At 34.4% G+C, this 22500-nt stretch overlaps 2 protein-coding genes across 2 annotated transcripts in view; both read right to left on the bottom strand.

Moving 5' to 3' along the window:
* Positions 1–22500, bottom strand: part of LOC127872352 (uncharacterized) — a 42073-nt gene that overhangs the window by 14215 nt on the left and 5358 nt on the right. Inside the window, exons 6-9 of the mRNA XM_052415684.1 lie at positions 20539–21026; positions 20207–20275; positions 19916–19978; positions 19020–19074 (exon numbers count right to left, since the gene is read on the bottom strand). Coding sequence (XP_052271644.1) covers positions 19020–19074; positions 19916–19978; positions 20207–20275; positions 20539–21026 — 675 coding nt within the window. The remainder of the gene's footprint in view (positions 1–19019; positions 19075–19915; positions 19979–20206; positions 20276–20538; positions 21027–22500) is intronic.
* LOC127874905 (adhesion G protein-coupled receptor E5-like) lies at positions 8821–16248 on the bottom strand. The gene is made up of 17 exons (XM_052419592.1): positions 16206–16248; positions 15976–16081; positions 15730–15853; positions 15475–15550; positions 14529–14637; positions 14363–14412; positions 14115–14247; positions 13621–13718; positions 13171–13273; positions 12775–12925; positions 12598–12667; positions 12380–12446; positions 12124–12209; positions 11584–11710; positions 11358–11399; positions 11136–11231; positions 8821–10721 (listed from the first exon to the last, which is right to left on the bottom strand). Exons 3-17 carry the CDS (start codon positions 15830–15832, stop codon positions 10677–10679), a joined length of 1356 nt encoding a protein of 451 aa, XP_052275552.1. The 5' UTR covers positions 15833–15853; positions 15976–16081; positions 16206–16248; the 3' UTR covers positions 8821–10676.

Raw genomic sequence — 22500 nt, 5'->3', positions numbered from 1 at the left:
GGCTGTCATTGTTGCTCATTCTCTTATTGCACTGGTGAAAATCAGCGGAGTCAGTTTTAGTGGTTATAAGCCTTGGAAAGCTCGGCACTCCGTCGTAGTTTTCGTTGGCGCCCGCACCTCTACTTTTATGTATAAAGGTCACGACGATATCATGTAAAAAAAAAAGGCGCCACACAACAACTTGTTTTTTTCCATGGAGAAAGAAAGGACTTTCTTGAGTACATGTCTTCTGAAACATGTTATCGTAAAATATAACTTTAAAAGAAAAAACTACTTGGAATTGTTTTTCACTCGAATGAGATAAAGCTGGGTTGCTACCTTGCCTTGAAATACTTAAGATGTAAAAACTTCCGCACTATATCTATGTTCTCTTAAAACTAAAATGTAAATTTAATTCGTGGTTGACTGTATTATGTGTGCATATGTAGGACAGCTTAAATTATTTAAGCATGATTACAAAAATCATATGCGGAGAATAATAATTGCTTGAAAAGAATCATGGTCTTAAATATGTAAATAAATGCAACAACATTTCCACTTTTAAGAGAGCTTGATTTAGGGTAAATACACCTTGAAAATAAATAAAGTCTGCCGACTTCGGACAACGGTGTCACACGCGACCGTAGCCTGAACTTAGAAACACATGTGATTAAAATGAACTATAAAAATATCAATCTTCACAAACGCGTTGTTTGAATACATTATGTAAAAAAGAAACCCGCGAGTCATTAACGTTAAACGCCACAGTAACCCAACTGAGAATATTTCAAAGCTCCAAACCAATATATTCTAGTTCGATAAAAAACAGTATCATATCCTCAAGCACAGACGGTCGAAAGACAGACTGACAGTGTGATAGTTGTATAAGAATGCATAGCTGGGCCCTGCAAGAACGATGAATCTGCTAAATATATTAACATGCACGAAGTGCGGTGACTTCCTTAGCAAGGATACAATATTAAGGGAGGTAAACAACTTTTACGGGCATTTATAACGCTTGACAGAGTTATTAACCGTAGATAAATGTTTAGCATGAAGATCACATGTGCCGCGTCAAATCATTCACACGTAGTAGCTTCTCGTTATTGTAAACTTCAACGAATACAGCATTTAATGGTACCGTAGCATGAGTACTGACAGTACTGGTGTGACGATGCTTTTGAGAGGATGGATATAAAAGCATCAGGTTAAGTTTATCTACATCACCACAATCACCACAATTGTGTATGTTGGTACGAAAAAAAAATTGGTACAAAAATTTTGCGAAAAAAATTTGGGTATGAAACCAATTTGGGTACGAAAAAATATTTGGAAACAAAAAAAATGGGACCGAAAAAATTTGAGTACGAACAAAAAATTGGGGATGAAAAAAAAATTGGGTAGGAAAAAAAATTGGGAACGATAAAAAATTGGGTACGAAAAATTTTAGGTACGGAAAAAAAATTGGGGGAACGGGAAAGTAGTACCTGTGGGGAACTTGACCCACACTCACACATTTTCGGCCCTTTCCGTCAAACGTCAGATAAGTTCCTCGAAGGCAATAGTATGAATACACATTTCGGAAGCGGTAATGCGGTCCTACCTACGCGCGTCAAAATGTAAGCGAAATATGTACACAAGTCTGTCAGGAATGATTGAATTTACAAAGAAAATTGTGTATTGATGTAAGTTTTTTGATTAAATGTGCAGAAAATATTTTAAACAAGAGCTGTGTTTGTGAAAAACAATGCTCCCTGCTGCGCAGCTTTGAAGCCATATATTTTACCTTTCACCTTGAAGGATGACCTTGACCTTTCACCACTCAAAATGTGCAGCTCCATGACAAACACATGTATGCCGAATATGGAGTTGCTATCTTTAATATTGCAAAATTTGACCTTTGACCTTGACCTTGAAGGATGACCTTGACCTTTCACCGATCAATATGTGCAGCTCTATAAGATACGCATGCACGCCAATATTGAAAAAGTTATGGCCAATGTTAAAGTTTTCGGACAGACAGACAGACGCTTTATATTTGACATTTGACCTTGAAGGATGACCTTCACCTTTCACAACTGAAAATGTGCAGCTCCATGAGATGCACATGTATGCCAAATATCAAGTTGCTATGTTCATTATTAAAAAAGTTATGGCCATTAAAGTTTTCGGACGGACGGACAGACTGACACACTGACTGACTGACTTACAGTTCAACTGATATAGGCCACCCTACCGGGGGCATAAAAAGCCATGGCGATATTTTTCTAACCCACATAATTGTTAATAGTTTGATATCACAAAATGAAAGTGAAAGTAGAACTGTCAAAAATGACAACCTGTCAACGTGTTGTTTTTGCTGGCACGAGAGGGCGATAACACTCAATGTGTTCACATTTTGACCATAGGCTTTGTCAATGACGTTTATAGTATGGGTAGCTTTGATATTATTTATTGCTATCATGTTACTGCATGATTGTGTATATGTTTACAATACACAAAGCATAAATAATGATATAAATATACTGATTGAGCTTATAATAATCTGAGAACTATAGTCAATTAAGGACTTAAAATACAATTTTGTGTCCTGATTTCATGAAGAAATGACCATGCATGTCCTTAGATTTTAAATTCAAGGCCCTGGTGTGACACATTGGTAGCATTACCGTTAAACTGTTACCAGGCTTATGAAATTAGTTTTTATTGAACTATCTAAGGATATCTAAATCAGGCACCGATTTCTCTTGTTTTAATACAGTCATAGATCAGTTGTGGCCTCTGGGTAATGACCAATTTTTGCTTACTTGTCACACCCTTAAAACTGTCCACACGTCTATAATAGCAAATCTGGATTTAGGGGATCTTCAATGGTACATTTAAACTTTAGCTCTGTTACAAGAGTGCTGGTAAAGTCCAGTCACATATTTAAATCTAGGCCATGACAAAATCAAAGTGTCAAAGACAAATGAAAGATGCGTTCATTAATTATTGTTTAGTTGTTTACTACTGCTGTAAGTTTTTATATAATATGACTGATGAACATCATGTGAGAGAAAATTCACATTATCATTGTATATCAGGTTTAGCAGCCTTTTAGATAACAAAGTATGCTAGTTTTCAATGTCGCTTCTGGGTATCAAACCCGTAGGGCTTTTAGGAAGATTCTGAAATTTTCGATCCCTCGAGAGCAACCAAACCAAAAATTAAGTTGCCGACTTGGTTCATGAGGGATAATGGAGCTTGATTGGTCATTGTCGGCTCTGGTACTACTTACATGTACCCCGGGTACTCTTAAGTATACTTACATGTACCCTGGGTACTCTAAGTATACTTACATGTACCCCAGGTACGGTAAATAAACGTAATTGTACTCGGTCCATATTAGACTGTACCCGAGTTGTATTCGCGCCCAAAATCCGATGTCGTAAAACGCGCAACCGATTATCTTAAACACACTTCGCGTCAAAAAACACTGCATCAACATGCTTTTTGAGTATGTGTTCCGATAATATAGAGGCCATTCTACAGAAAATTGGCATAAATGTGTATATATAATTATTACACAAAAAATAGTCGACAACGACTGATTTAGGGTTAAATTTGCCGGGTACATTTTAGTATATTTACCGTACCCGGGATACATGTAAGTATACTTAAGAGTACCCGGGTACATGTACGTAGTATCCGAGCCGACAATGAACACTCGAGCAATACTGGAAGGTGCAACATCTCTCACGCCCCCTAGCATCGCCTTTAGCAGTATTCAATTCTCAACAGGAAAGTGCTGGAGTCATTGATCCCGAGGGACAAGTTAAAGCAATTGATTAATGTTCAAAATAAATAATTTGATTAATGACAATTCTATTATTTGAGCCAGGTCACAGGAAAAGCGCAGTAAAATCAGTATCCAATTAAATTATTTGTTATTGTCAGAAAAACGCTTTTAAGCAAACAGCTTTCAAGCGACTGCAGGCTGATCTAGATCCAAACTGGCCACAATCCCCTTAATGTCTCTTTTACTGTGACACAGTTCATTTAACTTTAAAATGATAAAAAGAACTAACACTAAGAAACAGTACAAACCAGTAAAGAGTTTGAAATCAATGTTGAATTTCAGGACAGCTAGGTGATCTGCAAATCCCCGATGAAATGTTGATATCGGGTATCATAGTCATTCAATAAGTCGCAAAATGCTCGAATACAATTTATAAAGCACAATGTGACTTATATTGATAACTAAAAATACCAGTATGCCAGTTTTGCCGTGTCAAGCTGTTACGATCCAGAAAGTCCTTCATTCACATCGAGTATATATCCTTCGAATTCCAACTATTGTTGTCATAAGCGGAAATTTAGTGAATAAATAAATCATATATCCTAAATGATAGCTTCTAAATAGCGAAACAAGCCAATTTATGCAGTAAGAAAGTTTTGAATCGAGACTCTCATGGGGGCGGCCATTGTTTTGTTGAATGTTGAAACACGAACGACAACTCTGCTAGGAGTATGTTATCAATGACGAGCAATCTCCTACGCAGTGGCGAATGCAAAAGGGATGTAACTGAAAAATCGAGTTATCTCAATCGGACTGGCTCGGTCTTTTACATAGGTAGCCATTGTGATTTTTTTTGATGGTTAGATACCTTGGACGATGCTGTTCCAGCATCGTCAATAATGTATAGGTCAACTCATCATGCACGGAATGCATTAATTTCATACGTATTCTTTTAAAGGGACATTTTCACAGATTTTGGCATGTGTTGAAGTTTTTCATTAAATGCTTTATATTGATGAATGTAACCATTGAATCTAAAAAGCTCCAGTAAAAACATAAATTTAATAAAATTAAAGAAAGATAAAAAACAGTAACCCTCAACTGGGCTCGAACCACTGACCCTTGGAGTAAAAATATAACGCTTAGACCACTCGGCCATTCGTACACATACAATGAGCGATGTATTTTTTTTTTCTTGCTTTGCAACGCTTTATAATTTTCAGGTTTTTAAATCGTCAAAAGATGCCTATAATTGATATTTTAGAGCATGGTAAATGTTCAGTATAACAGTTAACTCGCAACTACAACGACAATTTGCGATTCTGAAGAAATTGTTTTTATTTTGTAAATTTACGAAAACGTGACAAGGTCCCTTTAATGTTTATCACAAGGATTTTCTCAAATATAATTTAACACAACCAATACAGGTAAAACATACATTAATTACATACATACATTAATTATCTAGGTAATTTCAATAATATAATAATCAATACTCCCACACAGTTACGCTGGTCAATGAATGATATTATTTTTGTTGTAAACTAAAGTAAAATGGAAAACACGGTCCGTCAAGGAATGTGCCAACCGCTGCCTATAAACGTGAGAGCTGGACAGGTCAGTGGTCAAGGAATGATATATCCAGTAAAAATGGCCTTAAATACGCATGTATAGAGAAGCAGCCTAGGTTCAGTAATAGTCTCCTCACCCATAGTAGTTAAAACTGTTGAATCAAAAAAGAAGACTGGTCAAAGTTCCAGTTGGGTTCAACCTGATCACTTCGCGGACCGCAGAGATGCCATGTTTGGTGGCCAGAACAATCATCACAGCAAACGCTTCTAGCTCGGCGTCTGAGAATAGAGTGAAGGTATCGTAGCATGGGGGTAAAATTTCTACGTTTTATAACTTTAGCTTGTAGCAAAAATGGTGACATGAATTACGTTCACCAGGTTGGCCTTTTGTTTCAATATTCCAATGAATGATGATGATGATGATGATGATGATGATGATGATGATGATGATGATGATGATGATGATGATGATGATGATGATGATGATGATGATGATGATGATGATGATGATGATGATGATGATGATGATGATGATGATGATGATGATGATGATGATGATGATGATGATGATGATGATGATGATGATGATGATGATGATGATGATGATGATGTGATGATGGTGATGTATGATGATGATGATGATGATGATGATGATGATGATGATGATGATGATGATGATGATGATGATGATGATGAATGATGATTGATGATTGCAACTCCCTGATAAAAATATTTAAATGTACGCCCTGTACTTTTTCTGTTTTGTGTACGTCATACTGTATATTCATAGGCACCTCAACATGTGTTTGTAAATGTAAAAAGTAGTTTAAAAATATTTTGCTTTTGTATTTAACGGAGGTATATGTTTAAATGAATAATAAGACTTTGGTGTGCCGGTGATTTGTATTTCATGAGTCGATTGTTAAAAGTCTATAGTAAAATAAAAGTCTCAAAAATTACGCTTAATGTATAAATAACCGCCAAAGTGTTTGATTAATGAGGTCACCAACATGCATGTGTATATTTTTGAACGGAGTGTCAAAAAAAGTTCCTATATTAAACATACACATTGAATAATGCCAGAGGAGAATGAATAATTGAGGTAACAACCTAAGGAGTGTAGTTCCTATGCTTGCAGTGCGCGGTATAATTACCTCGCACCAGAACTCCAAAGGTTGGTATTACCGCAATATTAACAATTAGCTGAACAAGAGTTATTATCCCGAAAACGAAACTCTGTGAATCAAACAAGATACAAATCTAAATTAGGAAATTAGTGATAATAATTCAAGAGTTCGTACTGAAAAACGTAATTACGGTACGTTGTATATAAGTGTCAAGTTAAGCCGTTAATTCGTGTTACTCATGTAAAAACATCGTCACAAAATACAATCTTTGACTTGAATCATCAGTGCAGATGATTTCCGACCCGTAACTCAGGACTGTTTTATTGTTTGTTTGTACGAGAGAAGTTTTTGTAAAAGCAATAACTCATACTTCTTGTTTGATTAAGTATTGTTCGAACTAGAAGCGACGCATAAGAGATTGCGAAAAATGTAGTAAGATATATTTTTGACAAGTTGTTAATTCTTGTAGCACGTGATTAAGGTCACTAGAATATTAAACATTCTAACATGATCAGACTTTTGTTGCAATCAATTGCGTCCTTCTTTTCATAAAATCAGTGAGTATCATGCTAGTTTATGGATTATACTATCTTACAGTTTATTCAAATAGATATTATATTTGTTATATATTACCCAAAATCATAATTATTTAATCATCGACAAGAAAGGTCTCTAAATTATTAGAGACGAACGGGAAATAACTCTTAGACAGTTGCACTATTCGGTAGGAATGTGTCGTCTATCCTGTCATTATTATGTCTTGCATTTCATGCGTTACTATTCCTTTCATCTGTAAAACAATTGCAGTGCATACATGTCTGCTGTGTAATGCATGTCTGCTGTGTAATACATGTCTGCTGTGTAATACATGTCTGCTGTGTAATGCATATCTGCTGTGTAATGCATGTCTGCTTTGTAATGCATGTCTGCTGTGTAATACATGTCTGCTGTGTAATGCATGTCTGCTGTGTAATACATGTCTGCTGTGTAATACATGTCTGCTGTGTAATACATGTCTGCTGAGTAATGCATGTCTGCTGTGTAATGCATGTTTGCTGTGTAATACATGTCTGCTGTGTAATGCATGTCTGCTGTGTAATGCATGTCTGCTGTGTAATGCATATCTGCTGTGTAATGCATGTCTGCTGTGTAATGCATGTCTGCTGTGTAATGCATGTCTGCTGTGTAATACATGTCTGCTGTGTAATGAATGTCTGCTGTGTAATGCATGTCTGCTGTGTAATGCTTGTCTGCTGTGTAATGCATGTCTGCTGTGTAATACATGTCTGCTGTGTAATGCATGTCTGCTATGTAATACATGTCTGCTGTGTAATACATGTCTGCTGTGTAATGCATGTCTGCTGTGTAATGCATGTTTGCATTTCTTATGATTATATTATTCAAACAAACCCGTATGTAAATGTGTTTTGATTGTGTTATATGTGTGATCGCAAAAATCATTTGATATAAACTTATCTTACTTTACATTTTTCAATGTCACGGTTATATAACAGTATCATATTATTATCCACATTTATAATATTTAATACAATTGTTGTTAAATACCGTTATTTATGCTTTCCTTTATATATACTTAAGATAACAAATATGTGTTTAGCCTATTTGGCAAATTTACTGGGAAAACTAGTTCATGGTTATAATCCGAAAGCATACAAACATTCTATATCCAAACTTAATAGTGTTGCTCAACTCCACAATAAACATTATCGATTGTACGCGGCGGCCACATGTGATCAAACCGTTTTAAAGAGTTTATCAAACAACAAATTATGTTAAGGCAATATAATGCCCTCGTCCACATTTATATTTTTTCCTATAATCAGGCATACATTATCGAGATAAACCAAGAATGAGTATCCTTAGCTTTATTTCAGCGTAACGATGACATACCGGGTACTTAATGTTTCTTTACATGACATCTTTTATGCATATCGTGGTTTCTGGCAACTGGCAATGATATATTTTTATTATAGGGAAAATATAATCCAGGTTAGTGACACATATACCTTAATGTTCTCATTTTCTGCGCATCGCAACAAAACTTATCTTTATCCAATACGTAACTGGTATTATCTATATTCTAAAGATGTGTCTCACTCTAACAGTCAGATGCGATGACAAACGATACTAATTGCGATATTATGATAACTTAAGAAGTGTTCTCCTATAATTAAAACTGATAATGTATTCCTGTGAAATAAATTCAACTGTTTCTTTTTCACCGTATTGTTAGTTATATAAGTTAAAGTTCGGAGGGGCGTAATGGGTAATATGTCCGCCCAGCGACCAATTGATAACATTAATTGGCTGTTAAAACGTGTTATAAGACATACTAAAAGCATAATACAGATAAATACATGTTTATTGCATTCATATGGTATATTATTACGTTGAAGGTAAGGAACAGGAGTGATATTCATCTATTTTTAACAAGACCATTTTTAGTTAAGAATTTCTAAATATTTTCCCTCAAACAAAAGTAGGTGTTGAAAACCACAATCTCAAATGCGCTAGGCATTTCGCTATCAGTATCATCCTTTGGTAAGAATTCTTCCAATCAAAATTATAATTAACATCGCGTGCGTCAATTCATAATTTTCCGATTCGTAATGCCCATGTTTTAATGTGAAATATACGCAAAATGTTACAGTATATTGATCATGCGACATATTATTAAAGCAAAACCCTAGTATAATGATAACTAGTGCATCAAACCCTAGATGTCAATGCGCACCTGAACAAAACCTTAAATCAAACGTTGCGCGTCTGAACAAAATGTAATAATACCTTACATCTAACGCTGCACGTCAATGCAAAATTGAACAAGATCTTTAATCAGACGCTGTACGTAAGCACCTTACATAAAACACAGCTCGTCTACGCGCAAGTGAATAACACTTTATACAAAAACTGTATACGTCAACACAGAAACCTGCTTGTTTGCTTTAGTTTAGCCGTTGGCAATACTATTTCAGTCATATCACGGCGGTCCGTTTGCCAATTCATACTTTAATAGCTGGTGTACCAGCATACGTGTACATACCTATGTTAGTTTCAGATAACTGTCCTACTTTTTCAGAGGTAGGTGGAGAAAATGTCCGCAGAAAGGAATTCATGACAAATTCCAATAAACAGGTAAGTGTCCGCTGATCGAATACGCGATCATCGGATTTCAAGTCCAACGCTCAACCAACTGAGCTAGCCAGTCCGATAACAAGGGAAGGCACAAAGCATCAGACTGCGTGGATGGGAAGAAAAGTTATTTTAATAATATCATATACTGTGTGTATTTCGACGTATATTAGGTCCTTCTGCGCCTGAGGCTACATTATGTGAGAACCCGGAGTGTGTTCAAAGCACTCTTACCTTATGTATATTTGACTCACGAAAGTGAGTAATAATCATGAAATGTAAATGCAATTTCCAGCTGTGTTTACTGATATATATTTTGAGGGTATATGTGGTCTTCTGTTGTATAAAGTGAGTAGGGCGCCAGAGTATCCAAAGGAAAGCCCGCCTGTCCCGTAGTGAGATCACTAACCAAACTCAATTCCTTTGGAACCGAGAATCAAATCCGGGCCGTATAGGTTAGAAAAACACTCTTTCATAAATTCATCGTGTTACTTGCTTTCTATTATGCATTCATTTTATGTATGTTCGTTATTATCATGAAAAAGCGATTATATACGCTAGATCGCTATGATAAGAATGGAAGCCATAAGAGTATAATTGGAATTATAAAACAATACGTACACAACAGTGAAATGCACGCTAAACATATGTTCAATAAACTATATTGCCGATTATCAAAGTGCAATTCAAAATCTTGTCCAAGTGTTCCTTGGGGGGGGGGGGGGGGAAGGAAACAACTAAGTACCACATTTACAGAAATAATTATACAACAAAATATTTACTGTTCATGCACATTAGAACAAAAGTACAATATGGCATGGCGTACGTATACATAGAAAAGGGTAACATTTTCTGTAATTGCATTAATTGAAGTCAATCATCGAGTGATAAATAAATGTAAACTTTACACAAATGAACATTACAATAAAGTACATGATACATCTTCATGTGTGATCAGTTCAAATTGAATTGTTCAAATGATTCCGCAACAAGTGGCATATAATTAATGACTTAAAATGTGCGAATTAGACAAAGCCTCACGGCAGTAACGCTGCGACCAAAGGTACTTCACTCGCCTGACGTTGAAGCGCTGCCCTTGTGAGATGAAGATTTCTTTAACAAAATAAAACAAGCATCGATTTAGTTTTTGGTATTCTAGTGGTAGTAACCTTGTTTAGAAGTATATTACTTTCTGGGAAAGCATAAGAATATAGGGAAGACCATTAAAAGTGCTGAAGTAGCATTCAACAGATTTATTTTAGCGCAATTAAAAACGAACGAGTACACAAATAATATGAATGTTGATATGTCTCTTTTATTGTGTAAATTAGTGTGCGTGATTTATTCAATCGTATTCCAACAACATGATATGTTTTATGTACATGCAAGAGATGAATGCTTACCAAAATACTATGATTTTGGAACACAGTTTTGAGCAAGTTAACGGCATTTATTCGGTTTGTAAACGATTAACATAAGCAAATAGGCTCAGCCAATTCATGACACTTTTGCATTAAAGATATATACCTGTGTGGATTTCATTTCCGTTTCGACTGTGCGAACGTCAGTTGTTGTTGTGAACAGCGGAATACGAATACGTGCCTGGCGGAAAGCATCGCATACCTGTCGATAGCAACGCACAAGGTAATTAAGCATTATTATTGGACAGTAAACGAAACATATGATTATGTGTTGAGCCCGTAACGTTTCGCATACCGTATTCATTTCTAGAAATATTACTAAACTTACCTTTCTGTCAAACACACACTGCACTATAAATATCAGGAATCCCTATAACAAGAAAAACATGCAAGTATTTTATTGTCATTACAAATACATACAATGTTTGTTTGTTTTTTAAAAACCTTACTATGTTCACGTTGTATTTGAGAACGACACAAAATGCAATCATAAAATAGTTCAAGCACTTAAGAATGACTTTGAATGTGACAAACCCACTGAGTTCGATTCTAACCTGCAAGCTGTTGAAGATGGCGAACAGGTACTGGAAGAAGATGGTGTCCCTGTTGACGGCGAAGATGCCAAACACCCAGGTGAGTCCCAGTACGGGCAGAAGGATGCACACGCTTCTGACGCCGGTCCTGAAGTCAATGAAACAGCGATAATGGCGTATTCAGAAAAGAGCACGTTGGTGTTGAACAGAGATAGCAAATCATCAACCACGTTTGTTTGTGTTTTGTGCTGGTTACTATAATAAACGATGAAATTCCAGAAACTCTCTCAAAAGAGTTTCTTGTTTTTATATACCATTTTTCTAACAGAACACCAACTGTTCACATACAATTATTTAAACTGGCATCAATACTTTGAAACGGTAAATGCAACGCATTATGGGATAAAATAGGTTAGTGAACAAAACTCAAAATTAAAACAATAATTAATCAAACCTAACGAGCGTCTAAAACGATCTCCATCAACTGTACCTATGCAAACAGCAAAAGAAAAAAAAAGATTGCAGAAACGTGACGTATACAAAGCACATAATTTGACCCACTTTATTTTCTCGACATCTTTCCTCTTTGCCATTGCGGATACTCCAAATAGCTGCTTTAAAACTAGTACCGTAATAACCATGTTCGCCTGCAAGCAAACCAGAGTTAGATATCAAACGACGTATAAGCCATTTATTTATGAAATCGAAAATATTACATAAATACCACACCATGTACAAGTATTGAAACTTATTATTTCACTATGATTGTTTGTAACGAACAGCCATTTTTAAACTATACATAACTATACATTCGTACTGCGACAATCGCCAAGACTGGTCCCGCAAAGGCCCAAAAGAGACCTGTTTCAACCGTCAACCAACAGCTGTAACGAGGGAAGAAAGTTGTACTCAATTAAACTTACATTTATTAATTTTTTTAAGTGAAAGTTTAACATCACACATGACTAACAGTTCCATCGAACCATAAACGAATATTTAAAGATTATGTAAACTTGTAAATAAAATAATGCTCACAAACGTTCGTTTCCGTAACCTCTGAACTGCGTCACGCCAATTGATATTCCAACAATAATAAGTGGTATGCCTTAAAAACACACACACATTGCATTCTATATCATGCCGTTTGTACATACATGACACAGCAAATATTTATGTCATTAATTGAAAATGTAGAATTACGTATATACATACCGTAAGAGGCACCCAAAAAGAAACTAACAACGTCCTTTTTGCCAAGTGGCCGAAGCACCATCAATGAAATGACACCGCCCTCTGCTAGCATAATGAAGAAGGCCACGAGATACACGTAATGAAGAACGACGGCAATCGAGGTACACGTTACCTACATACATTTCAACATCTTATAATTGCATTGTATGTGTTGCAAATAACAAAATTTATAAGATGGTGTAATTAGAACAAAACATTCAACCAGGTTAATGCAATAAAAAACCTGCATAAAATAACATAGGTGTATTGGCCGAGGTTTTCAAACGTAAACAAAGATTTTATTGACAATCATTTAAACAATTTTGTAAACACATCTATGAATTTACAAAATTAAAAAACCCATCATGGCGAACTCACCGTGTATTCTGTGCGCTGTATTCCTATTAAAAACACCAGATAGGCAACGAATAGTGTGACACACAGATGTATCAACAGTGTGGCGCGGTCTGACTTTACCAATCTGTACATAGAGCGGAATGTGATATTGATATCAAACATGAACAAAAGAGTAACAATTTATCATTAGTCAGTTTTATATATTTCAACCGTATTCACTCTTAATTGACATTTCATATGGAGGATAATGGCAGGATGGTAAGCGGTAAACGGTTATCAAAGTCCAGAACTGCAGAAAAAAATCAGACATTCATCTTTTATTAATTATAATCAATGAAAATAATATATAAATGAAAACATATTATAAACCGCGATATAATACTTGACTCGATATCTATCATTACAGCAAACTATACACATGTAATGTCTAGTTGCATTTAATGAGCTTTATTGTGATGTGAATAAACTGGCCTCCAGAAGTAGAGATACGCGATTGCTGTGGCAACCAGACCAGTCATTGAGAGTGTGCAACCGACCACTGTGATTGCACTCAGCGCCTGGTGGTGAATCTAAACAAATAGGAATGCAAATAGATGAAAGTATTTTTTATTCACAAGACATGAAACTGCATTAGATTTCAATTGAAGATGATACCCTTTATTCGACATATACATATAGTTGCAAAATTGTATGTTGATTCGATGTAATATTTCAGTAACAGCATTTGAGATTGGCTTAGTTCTTTGTTTTGACAAATGTCATTGTGAGTTTGTAGGTAACACAAAACTGAGGATAATACAAACATATAATAGCGAAGGCTTGTCAAAGCCTTAGGGCAGGGCATAACGGGAGAGGTTTATTTTACACTCATAAATCTATTTTCAATAATCAACACGGCATTGCATATATTGTATAGTAGTATAATTTATTTCTAGATTACAACGTATCTACTTGTGGAACAATACCTTGCTAACAGTAACCGATGGACTCATTAGGACTGCAAAGTTCGTGAGATGTGAGCATGCGCATGTCACAAGTCCAGATGACCGATTAAAATCTTCTAGCCAACATCCGTCCCCTAACCACTGGCCATTTGAGCTGAAAATATCAAGTGTTGTATTTTAATGGTTTTAAGAATGTTGAATAGGACTTTGTTATTACCAAAATGTCCATACAAGCTATTGACTGAACAACAATAGAAAGCTTTCCTCACCCATGCTCATCTTTCTTCCAGTAAGAGCAGATCGGATAGTCTAAGGAACTCTATAAATATAAATAAAGAATAAAAAGTGTATTTTAAAATAAAGATAAACGGTTCCAGAGAGGTTTTACAAAAAAATGAGTATTTCGAATACATTAGTTCAAATCTATTTACTCACATTGAATATCTGGAAGACTATCTTCACACTTTCTGTTTTAAGATCGTTCATCTGATTTGTTGCAAGCTTTTTAAAAGATAAGACAGGTCCATTGATCTGTTTAGTCGTCCTAAGAAACATATAACATAACGTTGTATATATGTAAAACGCGACAGTAAGAAATTTAATTCAATTCACGCATGCAAAGGACGACATTTAAAACCCATCGTATTTAAACAAACCCTAATTGCGCCCGCATTGTCAATTGAGGGCAACCAGTCGAATGCCACCGTCTGCGTGCCTTTTGGTCAGAAAATCACATCGTAACTTTCATTATTTTGAATTTATCGTAATGGCTGCGCTGTGAAGTTGTTTTTTTTTAATTAATATCAACGATTTCAAGAAAATGTAATTAAATAAGCTTTAAATGGGCCTTTTCACCGATTTTGGCATGTTTTGAAGTTTGTCATTAAATGCTTTATATCGATAAATGTAAACATTGGATATAAAAAGCTCTAGTAAAAGGTCAAGAATAAATTTTAAAAAAAAGGTAACCCTCAGTAGTGATCAAACCACTGACTCCTGGAGTCCTGGAGTAAAAAGTCTACCACTAAGACCACTCGGCCATCCTTGCAGGATACAATTCTAGATGTATTTTATACTTAATATAAGCAATCCTCGTAATTTGGAAAAAAAAACGACAGCAACAGAACTTTCCACATTATTAATTCGTTTCGCGTTGCAACTCTTAATAATTTTCGGGTTTTTAAATCTTCAAAAGATGCATATAATGGCTATTTTCAAGCATGGTAAATGTTCAGTATTATTGTTTCTTCACAAATATCATAACTAAAACGAAAATTTGCGAATCTGAAGCAATTTTTTCAATTTTATCAATTTACCCAAACGTGAAAAGGCCCCTTTAACATGGTATTCCCGTTTTCGTCCGATTGATTCAAGAATTTACCGTTTGTCTTCTGTTCTCCCAGTCATTATGGCAGAAAGGTTACGGAATAGAGAGCCACTGTACTGAAGATTCCCTCCTGATGGGAGAATTTAAAGATTATTAAAATCAGAAGTTACATTTTTATTATCAGCTTTACATACTAGTCTTCAACAATTATTAATTCTTGCGAACATCATCTATCTTTTATTTTATCGTATATATATTTCTTTTATCGTGAATTTCGTGAAATTTGTTTGCTTTATTTAAAATATTTACCGTCTCTACACTCGACCTCTATATTGTCTTTACTTTGTTTTGCCCAATCTGGACCGTTTCCCTCTATTTTCATCACCCGGAAAACTGACCGTTTTACAATCATTTGCTGTGTCGATTTTTATATCTAAAAATAATGCGTTGTAAACGGTATGTATGTCTGTGCCGTTATTTAAATGATGTGAAAACAATTGATAAAGAAACATGTCAAGACTACCTAGGAGAAAAAATGTATTTATAACATCTTACAAAGGTTATTTTTAACAAACGTCATATTCTTCGCTTCTGTCAAGTTGCTATTTGCCACTTTAGCGATAAAGTCGTCTAGAACATAAAGGACTCTTGCTGCTCCACCCTACAACAAAATTGAATTCATTACGCGCAAATATCAGTTGCTTCCTATGGTGAATTTTCAGCGAATCAGAACAAAACGCTTTAAAGCAATGGTAAAAACTACCATCCTCCAATTAACAACCCACCTGGTCTTTGAGCGCATCCCAGGAGTTGGTTGTCTTGTTGCTGATTAAATTATCAACCACATCGAAAAAAGCCTGAAATAAATGCGAATAAAACCCGTGTATAAATGATATATTTTAATATTATATTCATGTGGGACCATTATTGAGCTTATTTAACAAAGGATTAACAATTTTGGTTGATTAAAAATTGTGCACAGTTTTCAACTTACGTCAGTGACATTTGTGACTGCTGGGGAATTTATATCAGCTACGACAATCATTTCCATAATTTTAGTCGCCACTTCAATATCTCCGACATGAAGAGTTTTGTTTGCATCCACTGTGATCTCTGTTTTGAGGCTTTCAATCGTTCCTGCTACACTTTCACGTGTTATGCCGTCGTTTACAACCTAGTTAGAACAACGTTCGCTTGGTTTTCATGCAGAAGAAAGCAGTATCTATGTTCACAAATATTCACCAAACGAAAATATTTGTTTTTGTAGAACCGAATATATGTTAAAAATGTCAACGAAAACGAAAAGGTATAAAAACCTTTAAGTCGGAATAATCGTCACTAAAGGTACATACAGTCATGCTCTTTGATTTAATGAATACATAACATAGACATTTTAAAGGTTGGCAAAATAATGCATTCTGAGACGAGTAATGTCTATCGACGCTGGCCAAGAGAGGGTGGGGGTGGGGGCAGTATTTACTGAACCAACAATGATGTCTGCGATATTTATTTTAATATACCGAACAAACATGCTGCATGTATTTATACAAATATATATATTACATTGTACCAACAATAATTTTCTATTGGCCTAACTTGCTTTTTAAAGAAAAGTTAGTGCTCATCGACACTGATTTGTTAATGTCATTAAAATAATCGCTTTCCCGATTTTTAACTAAATTTTCCGAAAAAAAAGTGTCACTATGTTTATATTCGAGTGGGGTATATCAAAAGGTATAGCCCGACTGTAATGCATAACGTTCTATGGTACTTTAAACATATACCGTGATAGATATTTGGGACTTAAAATTGACAAAACTAAGCGTGCTTTAATAAAACAGGATGTGTAATCCTTTGACAAGTTAAAATAAAGAGTTATATTTTCCAATAACCCGTGTAATATATAAAAATATAAGTATCATAAATTTAAACTTAACAAAATTTAGAAATTGAAAAACAAATGACCACAGCCAGTGATGTTTTAAAACGGCTGATGCACCAAGGGTTGAAAGTAAACATCTTCAGGCGTGAACGCAATTTATGTGTTATTAAAATGACATTACTTCATATTTTTTAATGCACCGGTGAACTTTATCGATTTTAAAAGTATACCCATGCATTAACCTCGAATAATACCATACACAATGATCATGGGTAATAAATTGAAACATTCGTGTTCAAGAAAGATAAATATCGTAATTTAGCCAAATGAAGCTTTATATTGATATTAATAACTTCCTGTATCTTTGCAAGAGTTACATATTTGTTTTGTTGAAAAGCAAAAACGTTTTCCAAATGATTTTGGTAGAAAAATATTATCCATATTGTAACGCTTTTCTTATTAAAATTTATCACATTTTCAAAACATGTCAACATCCGAAGGTCATACTTTAACAGCGTTAATTGCTTTAAATGTACATATGTATCACTTATTTATATCATTACCCATTGACAAACATACCTTGTCCAACAGCCTTTGTAATTCTATTTTCGTACAGTTGTAAACAGGATTTTCATAAACGCCAACCGCATTGCATTTTCTCGTCACAGTACCTGTAGGTCAATGCAATATGCATATTGACCAAGTCCAAAACAGTTATGAAAATATAAAATTTAAGATATCATATAATGTATTCATGGCAAGTTATTCAAACCATTGACAGTAAAATCCTAAACAAACGAAAAATCGTGTTGTCAACAATACGTTTTGTTCTGAACACTTCATCTTTATACGAACGAACATAGTATATATTTAGTATAATTCACTTATTTATCAATACGCAATTTTTCCTGAAATGTACACTGCTCAATTTCAATATAAAAATAAAACAAATGTAAAATGTGTTCACTCATATGTTTAAGCGTCATAAAAAACTCTTGTAAAATTATAAAAACAAAGAGACTCCTCATAATAACTTACGGAAATATTTTAGTTCAGCAAAGGATATACACATACACAATGTCTAGAAATATTTCCAATCAAATAAATTATCAAACGCGTTTTTATTGACACTACAAAAGCTTCATCGCCTCACCAGTGTATTTATCTGTACAAATCATCTGTTTTAGTTCACCTGCGTCCGCACTTGGCCATAGGGTACCTGTGAAATCTTGATTTGTTGGACATGATGGCAAAGATTTCGTAGTAGCTGAAACAAACAATAAACACCACATATACTTACTATCATTATTACATGATGCTTATCTATAATTATATCGACAGAGAACTATATTTAGTTGTGAAATGAAGTCATCAACAAGTATTGCGCCTAAACAAAGAATCGAACAATAGTTTTCCCTGAAATTGCGCACACTTTTTTTTTCATATCATGTACGAATTGAAATACTTTTTATCAGAATCGTTATATATTTAAATAATTCTGTGTTGTTCGTATGTATGTATAACAAATAGCTCTGTTAAACGATTTTTTAGTTAACTTTCTACGCATCACAACTCCAAATAGTTTTTAAGAAACGAACATAAAATTTATATTAAAATATACAAGCACTAAAGTCATTTGCAAACAAACTACAATCTAGTATAAGTAATTTTTTATTGCACAAGTTCGAACGCCTAAGTTGAAATTGAAAATGGATACCCGTGGAGCGAAAGGTGTGATGTGCTGTTGTTGTCGTACTCAGAAGTTCCGTCACCTTGAATGCACAGTGACGTTCTCATCAGATTTATGTTATTACCACAAACACTTAATCGATACGTGCATTCAATTCAAGATTGTTGGGATAGTTATACGTGTTCTATCGCAAATATAGTGTGTTAGGAACAAGAATAGGTTTTCTGGTTCTTCGGATTAACATGCATGCGCGTTCATGTCTCTTTAAATATTAAGCTCCACAATCTTGCACTAATGTAGACACATAAATAATAAGAAGTGATACCATGTGAGTGTACATATTGTTTAATCATGTTGTTGCTGGTTTTTTTACTAAATATTCAATATAATAAATATTAGTTATTGATCGTTTGAAGTGTCAACAGATAACTGAAGATTGTCAAGCTGAGTAAAAATAGTTACAAGTACTTTCATGTCACTGCTAATAATATGTTTGATAATCTTAAATTAAAAGTTGACACTCTAAATGACCAATATTTGTATTGATATACTTGGATTTAGGGTATTGTGATAGCAATTATGTTGTCATTTAATTTCAACACAGCAAATAACACTAATAAACTGACAGGTTATTTCGCAGTACAGTTTTTAAAACTTTTATTACTAGAAAGATGTGTTCAAAAATGATCTTGAATATTTGTACATAAAAAACAAGTACATTAAAACAGTTCAATTTAAATGGGTAACGTATTTCATTTAAAAAATGAATCGAACGCATATCACTATGGGTACCGCATAATTGAATCGTTCAATAATTTTTGTTATATAAATGGTGTATTAACTTCTAAATAAATTATTAAGAGAATGAACATAAACCATATGGGCCATTAACATATAATTAAATATAGAATCTTTCAACTTACATAACCGTGTGAACATGTCGCATTTTCTAGTTCGCCATTCGAAGACGCCATGAAAGCGTCATACTACAGACATAAATATACACATAGAACTACAATGTCCTTACGAAATTTGACATTTCACAGTTTAAGGTTAATTCAATCGATAAAGTCTTAATCATTTTATCACTGTTGCTTTGTTAACTTCGACATTAAAGTAACAATGATTTAATATATCATGAAAGCTAAACATCTTTCCACGTGTTATATAGACCATTATGCTATATTAAGTTTACTTTTCCTCTTTATACTCACGCATCTTTCCACCACGTCCCTAACCGTATGGAGTGACATGTCGTATATCTTCAATGTGCTTATGTATCCCTGCAGTAACAAAAGCATATTTATCACACAGTATTTTTGCATAATATTGCGATCCATTTAGGGAAAGAAAATTAATAATGTTGGTTGAATCGAATGGCGAGTCTTGTGTGAGTGTGTCTGTGTTTAATCTTACATCAAACTGTTAATAACTCAGAACAATGTCACGAAACGTTTTGTGATGTTCTAGATGATTTCTAAACAAGAATGTGATCTTAAACCTGCAAAATGTCAGAAGTAATATACCGTCAGCAGTGCTACTTTACCTTTCCTTCGGCTCCTATTGACAACATGGTGTTTTCGTCAAATGAAAGGTTGACAGATGCAGATAAACGTCCTTCGGTCACATACTTACAGTCAATATAAACACTGACAGAATCTCTTAGAACAGAAACAATCACTGATGTCCATTTGGTAAAAGAGCTTATTGAATCAACCTTTAACTTGTGACGTTCAGTTGATGAAGATGCTCCAATGTATGTAAGTAAGATATTTGTTGTGTTGTCCCTATTGGCATAGATAGTTATTTTAAGAACGGTGCCCTGGATGGGCGAGAACAATTCCAAAAGTGTTGACCAAGTAAATTGCATTCTAAACACAGCGAGAACCATAAAGGATGACATCGGTTTTATAAAAAAGTCACTTGCTGGTTTTGATATCGTAAATGATTGGTTTTCTAAACAGTATATTTCGCCGTTGATTGCTTCAAATGTTCCTAATTCAGACGTATTCATGGCCGAGAGAAGATCGACGCCTGAAAATAACATACATATATAAGCTTCAAGAAATAATATTTAAAATATAATTACATGTACCTACAACTACTTTATCAACAGCAAAATCATAACAGAAACAACATAAACAACAACTACTACTACCACTACTACTACTACTACTACTACTACTACTACTACTACTACTACTACAACTACTACTACTAGTACTTCTACTACCACTTCTACTTCTGCTACTACTACTACTGCTACTACTACTACTAGTAGTAGTACTACTACTACTACTACTACTACTACTACTACTACTACTACTACTACTACTACTACTACTACTACTACTACTACTACTGCTATTACTACTACTACTACTACTACTACTACTACTACTACTACTACTACTACTACTACTACTACTACTACTACTACTACTACTACTACTGCTGCTGCTATTGCTTCTGCTGCTGCTGCTTCTGCTGCTGCTGCTTCTGCTGCTTCTACTTTTACTACTACTACTACTACGACTACTACTACTACTACTACTACTACTACTACTACTACTACTACTACTACTACTACTACTACTACTACTACTTCTACTACTACTACTACTACTACTACTACGACGACGACGACTACTACTACTACTACTACTACTACTACTACTACTACTACTACTACTACTACTACTACTACTACTACTACTACTACTACTACTACTACTACTACTACTACTTCTACTCTTACTACTACTACTACAACTACTACTACTAGTATTACTACTATTATTACTACTATTACTACAGCAACTACTAGGTCTTGCTTGCAACGTTATAATCCTTATATGTTTTTTACATCACGTTCCAAGAGTTATTTACTAATTAAGTCAATATTTGGTTTAAATATCCTTTTTAAAACACTATATTCTGGTTGGCTTATATTCAAATAACGATGGAAAGGTTTGATACTTTCCAAAGGGTGACACAAATTTGTAATGATTCAAACAATAACATACCGTTTTCATTGCATTTAACAATCGTCATCGCAGCACAAAATACGATACACTTTAAATTAAACATCTTTACATGTTTAACTCCAAAACTCAAATAATTCGGCATGTGGTGCGCGGTCAGCGTATCTGTTCAATATAGCTTTGATCTTCCGTCTTTGTTTCCGCATAAAACATTGACATGAAGTGGATTTGCGAAAAACAATCGAGCAAGTATCGCAGCTTAATATCAACTAATGACTTATGCACAATATAGAATGATATAGACAAAGCAAGTTGTATGTGAAAGCACGCATCCAAAAATAAAAGAACAATGCGAGTATGGATGATATGTTTAAAGGACTCAAAACTGTGCTTTATTCTCATGAAAAAACATTTAGTTTCGCATATGCAATGTTTAAGGCAATTATTTAAAGAAAAATACATTTCTATACTTGAATCCATACAAATAATGTGTGTTCGAAGATATAAATCATTGTTTCTAAGCA

This window comes from Dreissena polymorpha, chromosome 3 (assembly GCF_020536995.1).
Source record: "Dreissena polymorpha isolate Duluth1 chromosome 3, UMN_Dpol_1.0, whole genome shotgun sequence".
NCBI lineage: Eukaryota > Metazoa > Mollusca > Bivalvia > Myida > Dreissenidae > Dreissena > Dreissena polymorpha.
The sequence above is the reverse complement of the archived record's forward strand: the minus strand, read 5'-3'. Positions and strand labels throughout refer to the sequence as shown.

Bases quoted from the DNA above. Each gene is read 5' to 3' on its own strand.
- LOC127874905 (XM_052419592.1), bottom strand. From the start codon at position 15,832: ATGATTGTAAAACGGTCAGTTTTCCGGGTGATGAAAATAGAGGGAAAC. The intron at 14,248-14,362 runs GTGAGGAAAGCT...TGATATTTTCAG, and splicing joins TGGAAGAAAGATGAGCATGG to CTCAAATGGCCAGTGGTTAG. The intron at 12,210-12,379 runs GTACGAATGTAT...GTTTGCTTGCAG, and splicing joins CAGTCTTGGCGATTGTCGCA to GCGAACATGGTTATTACGGT.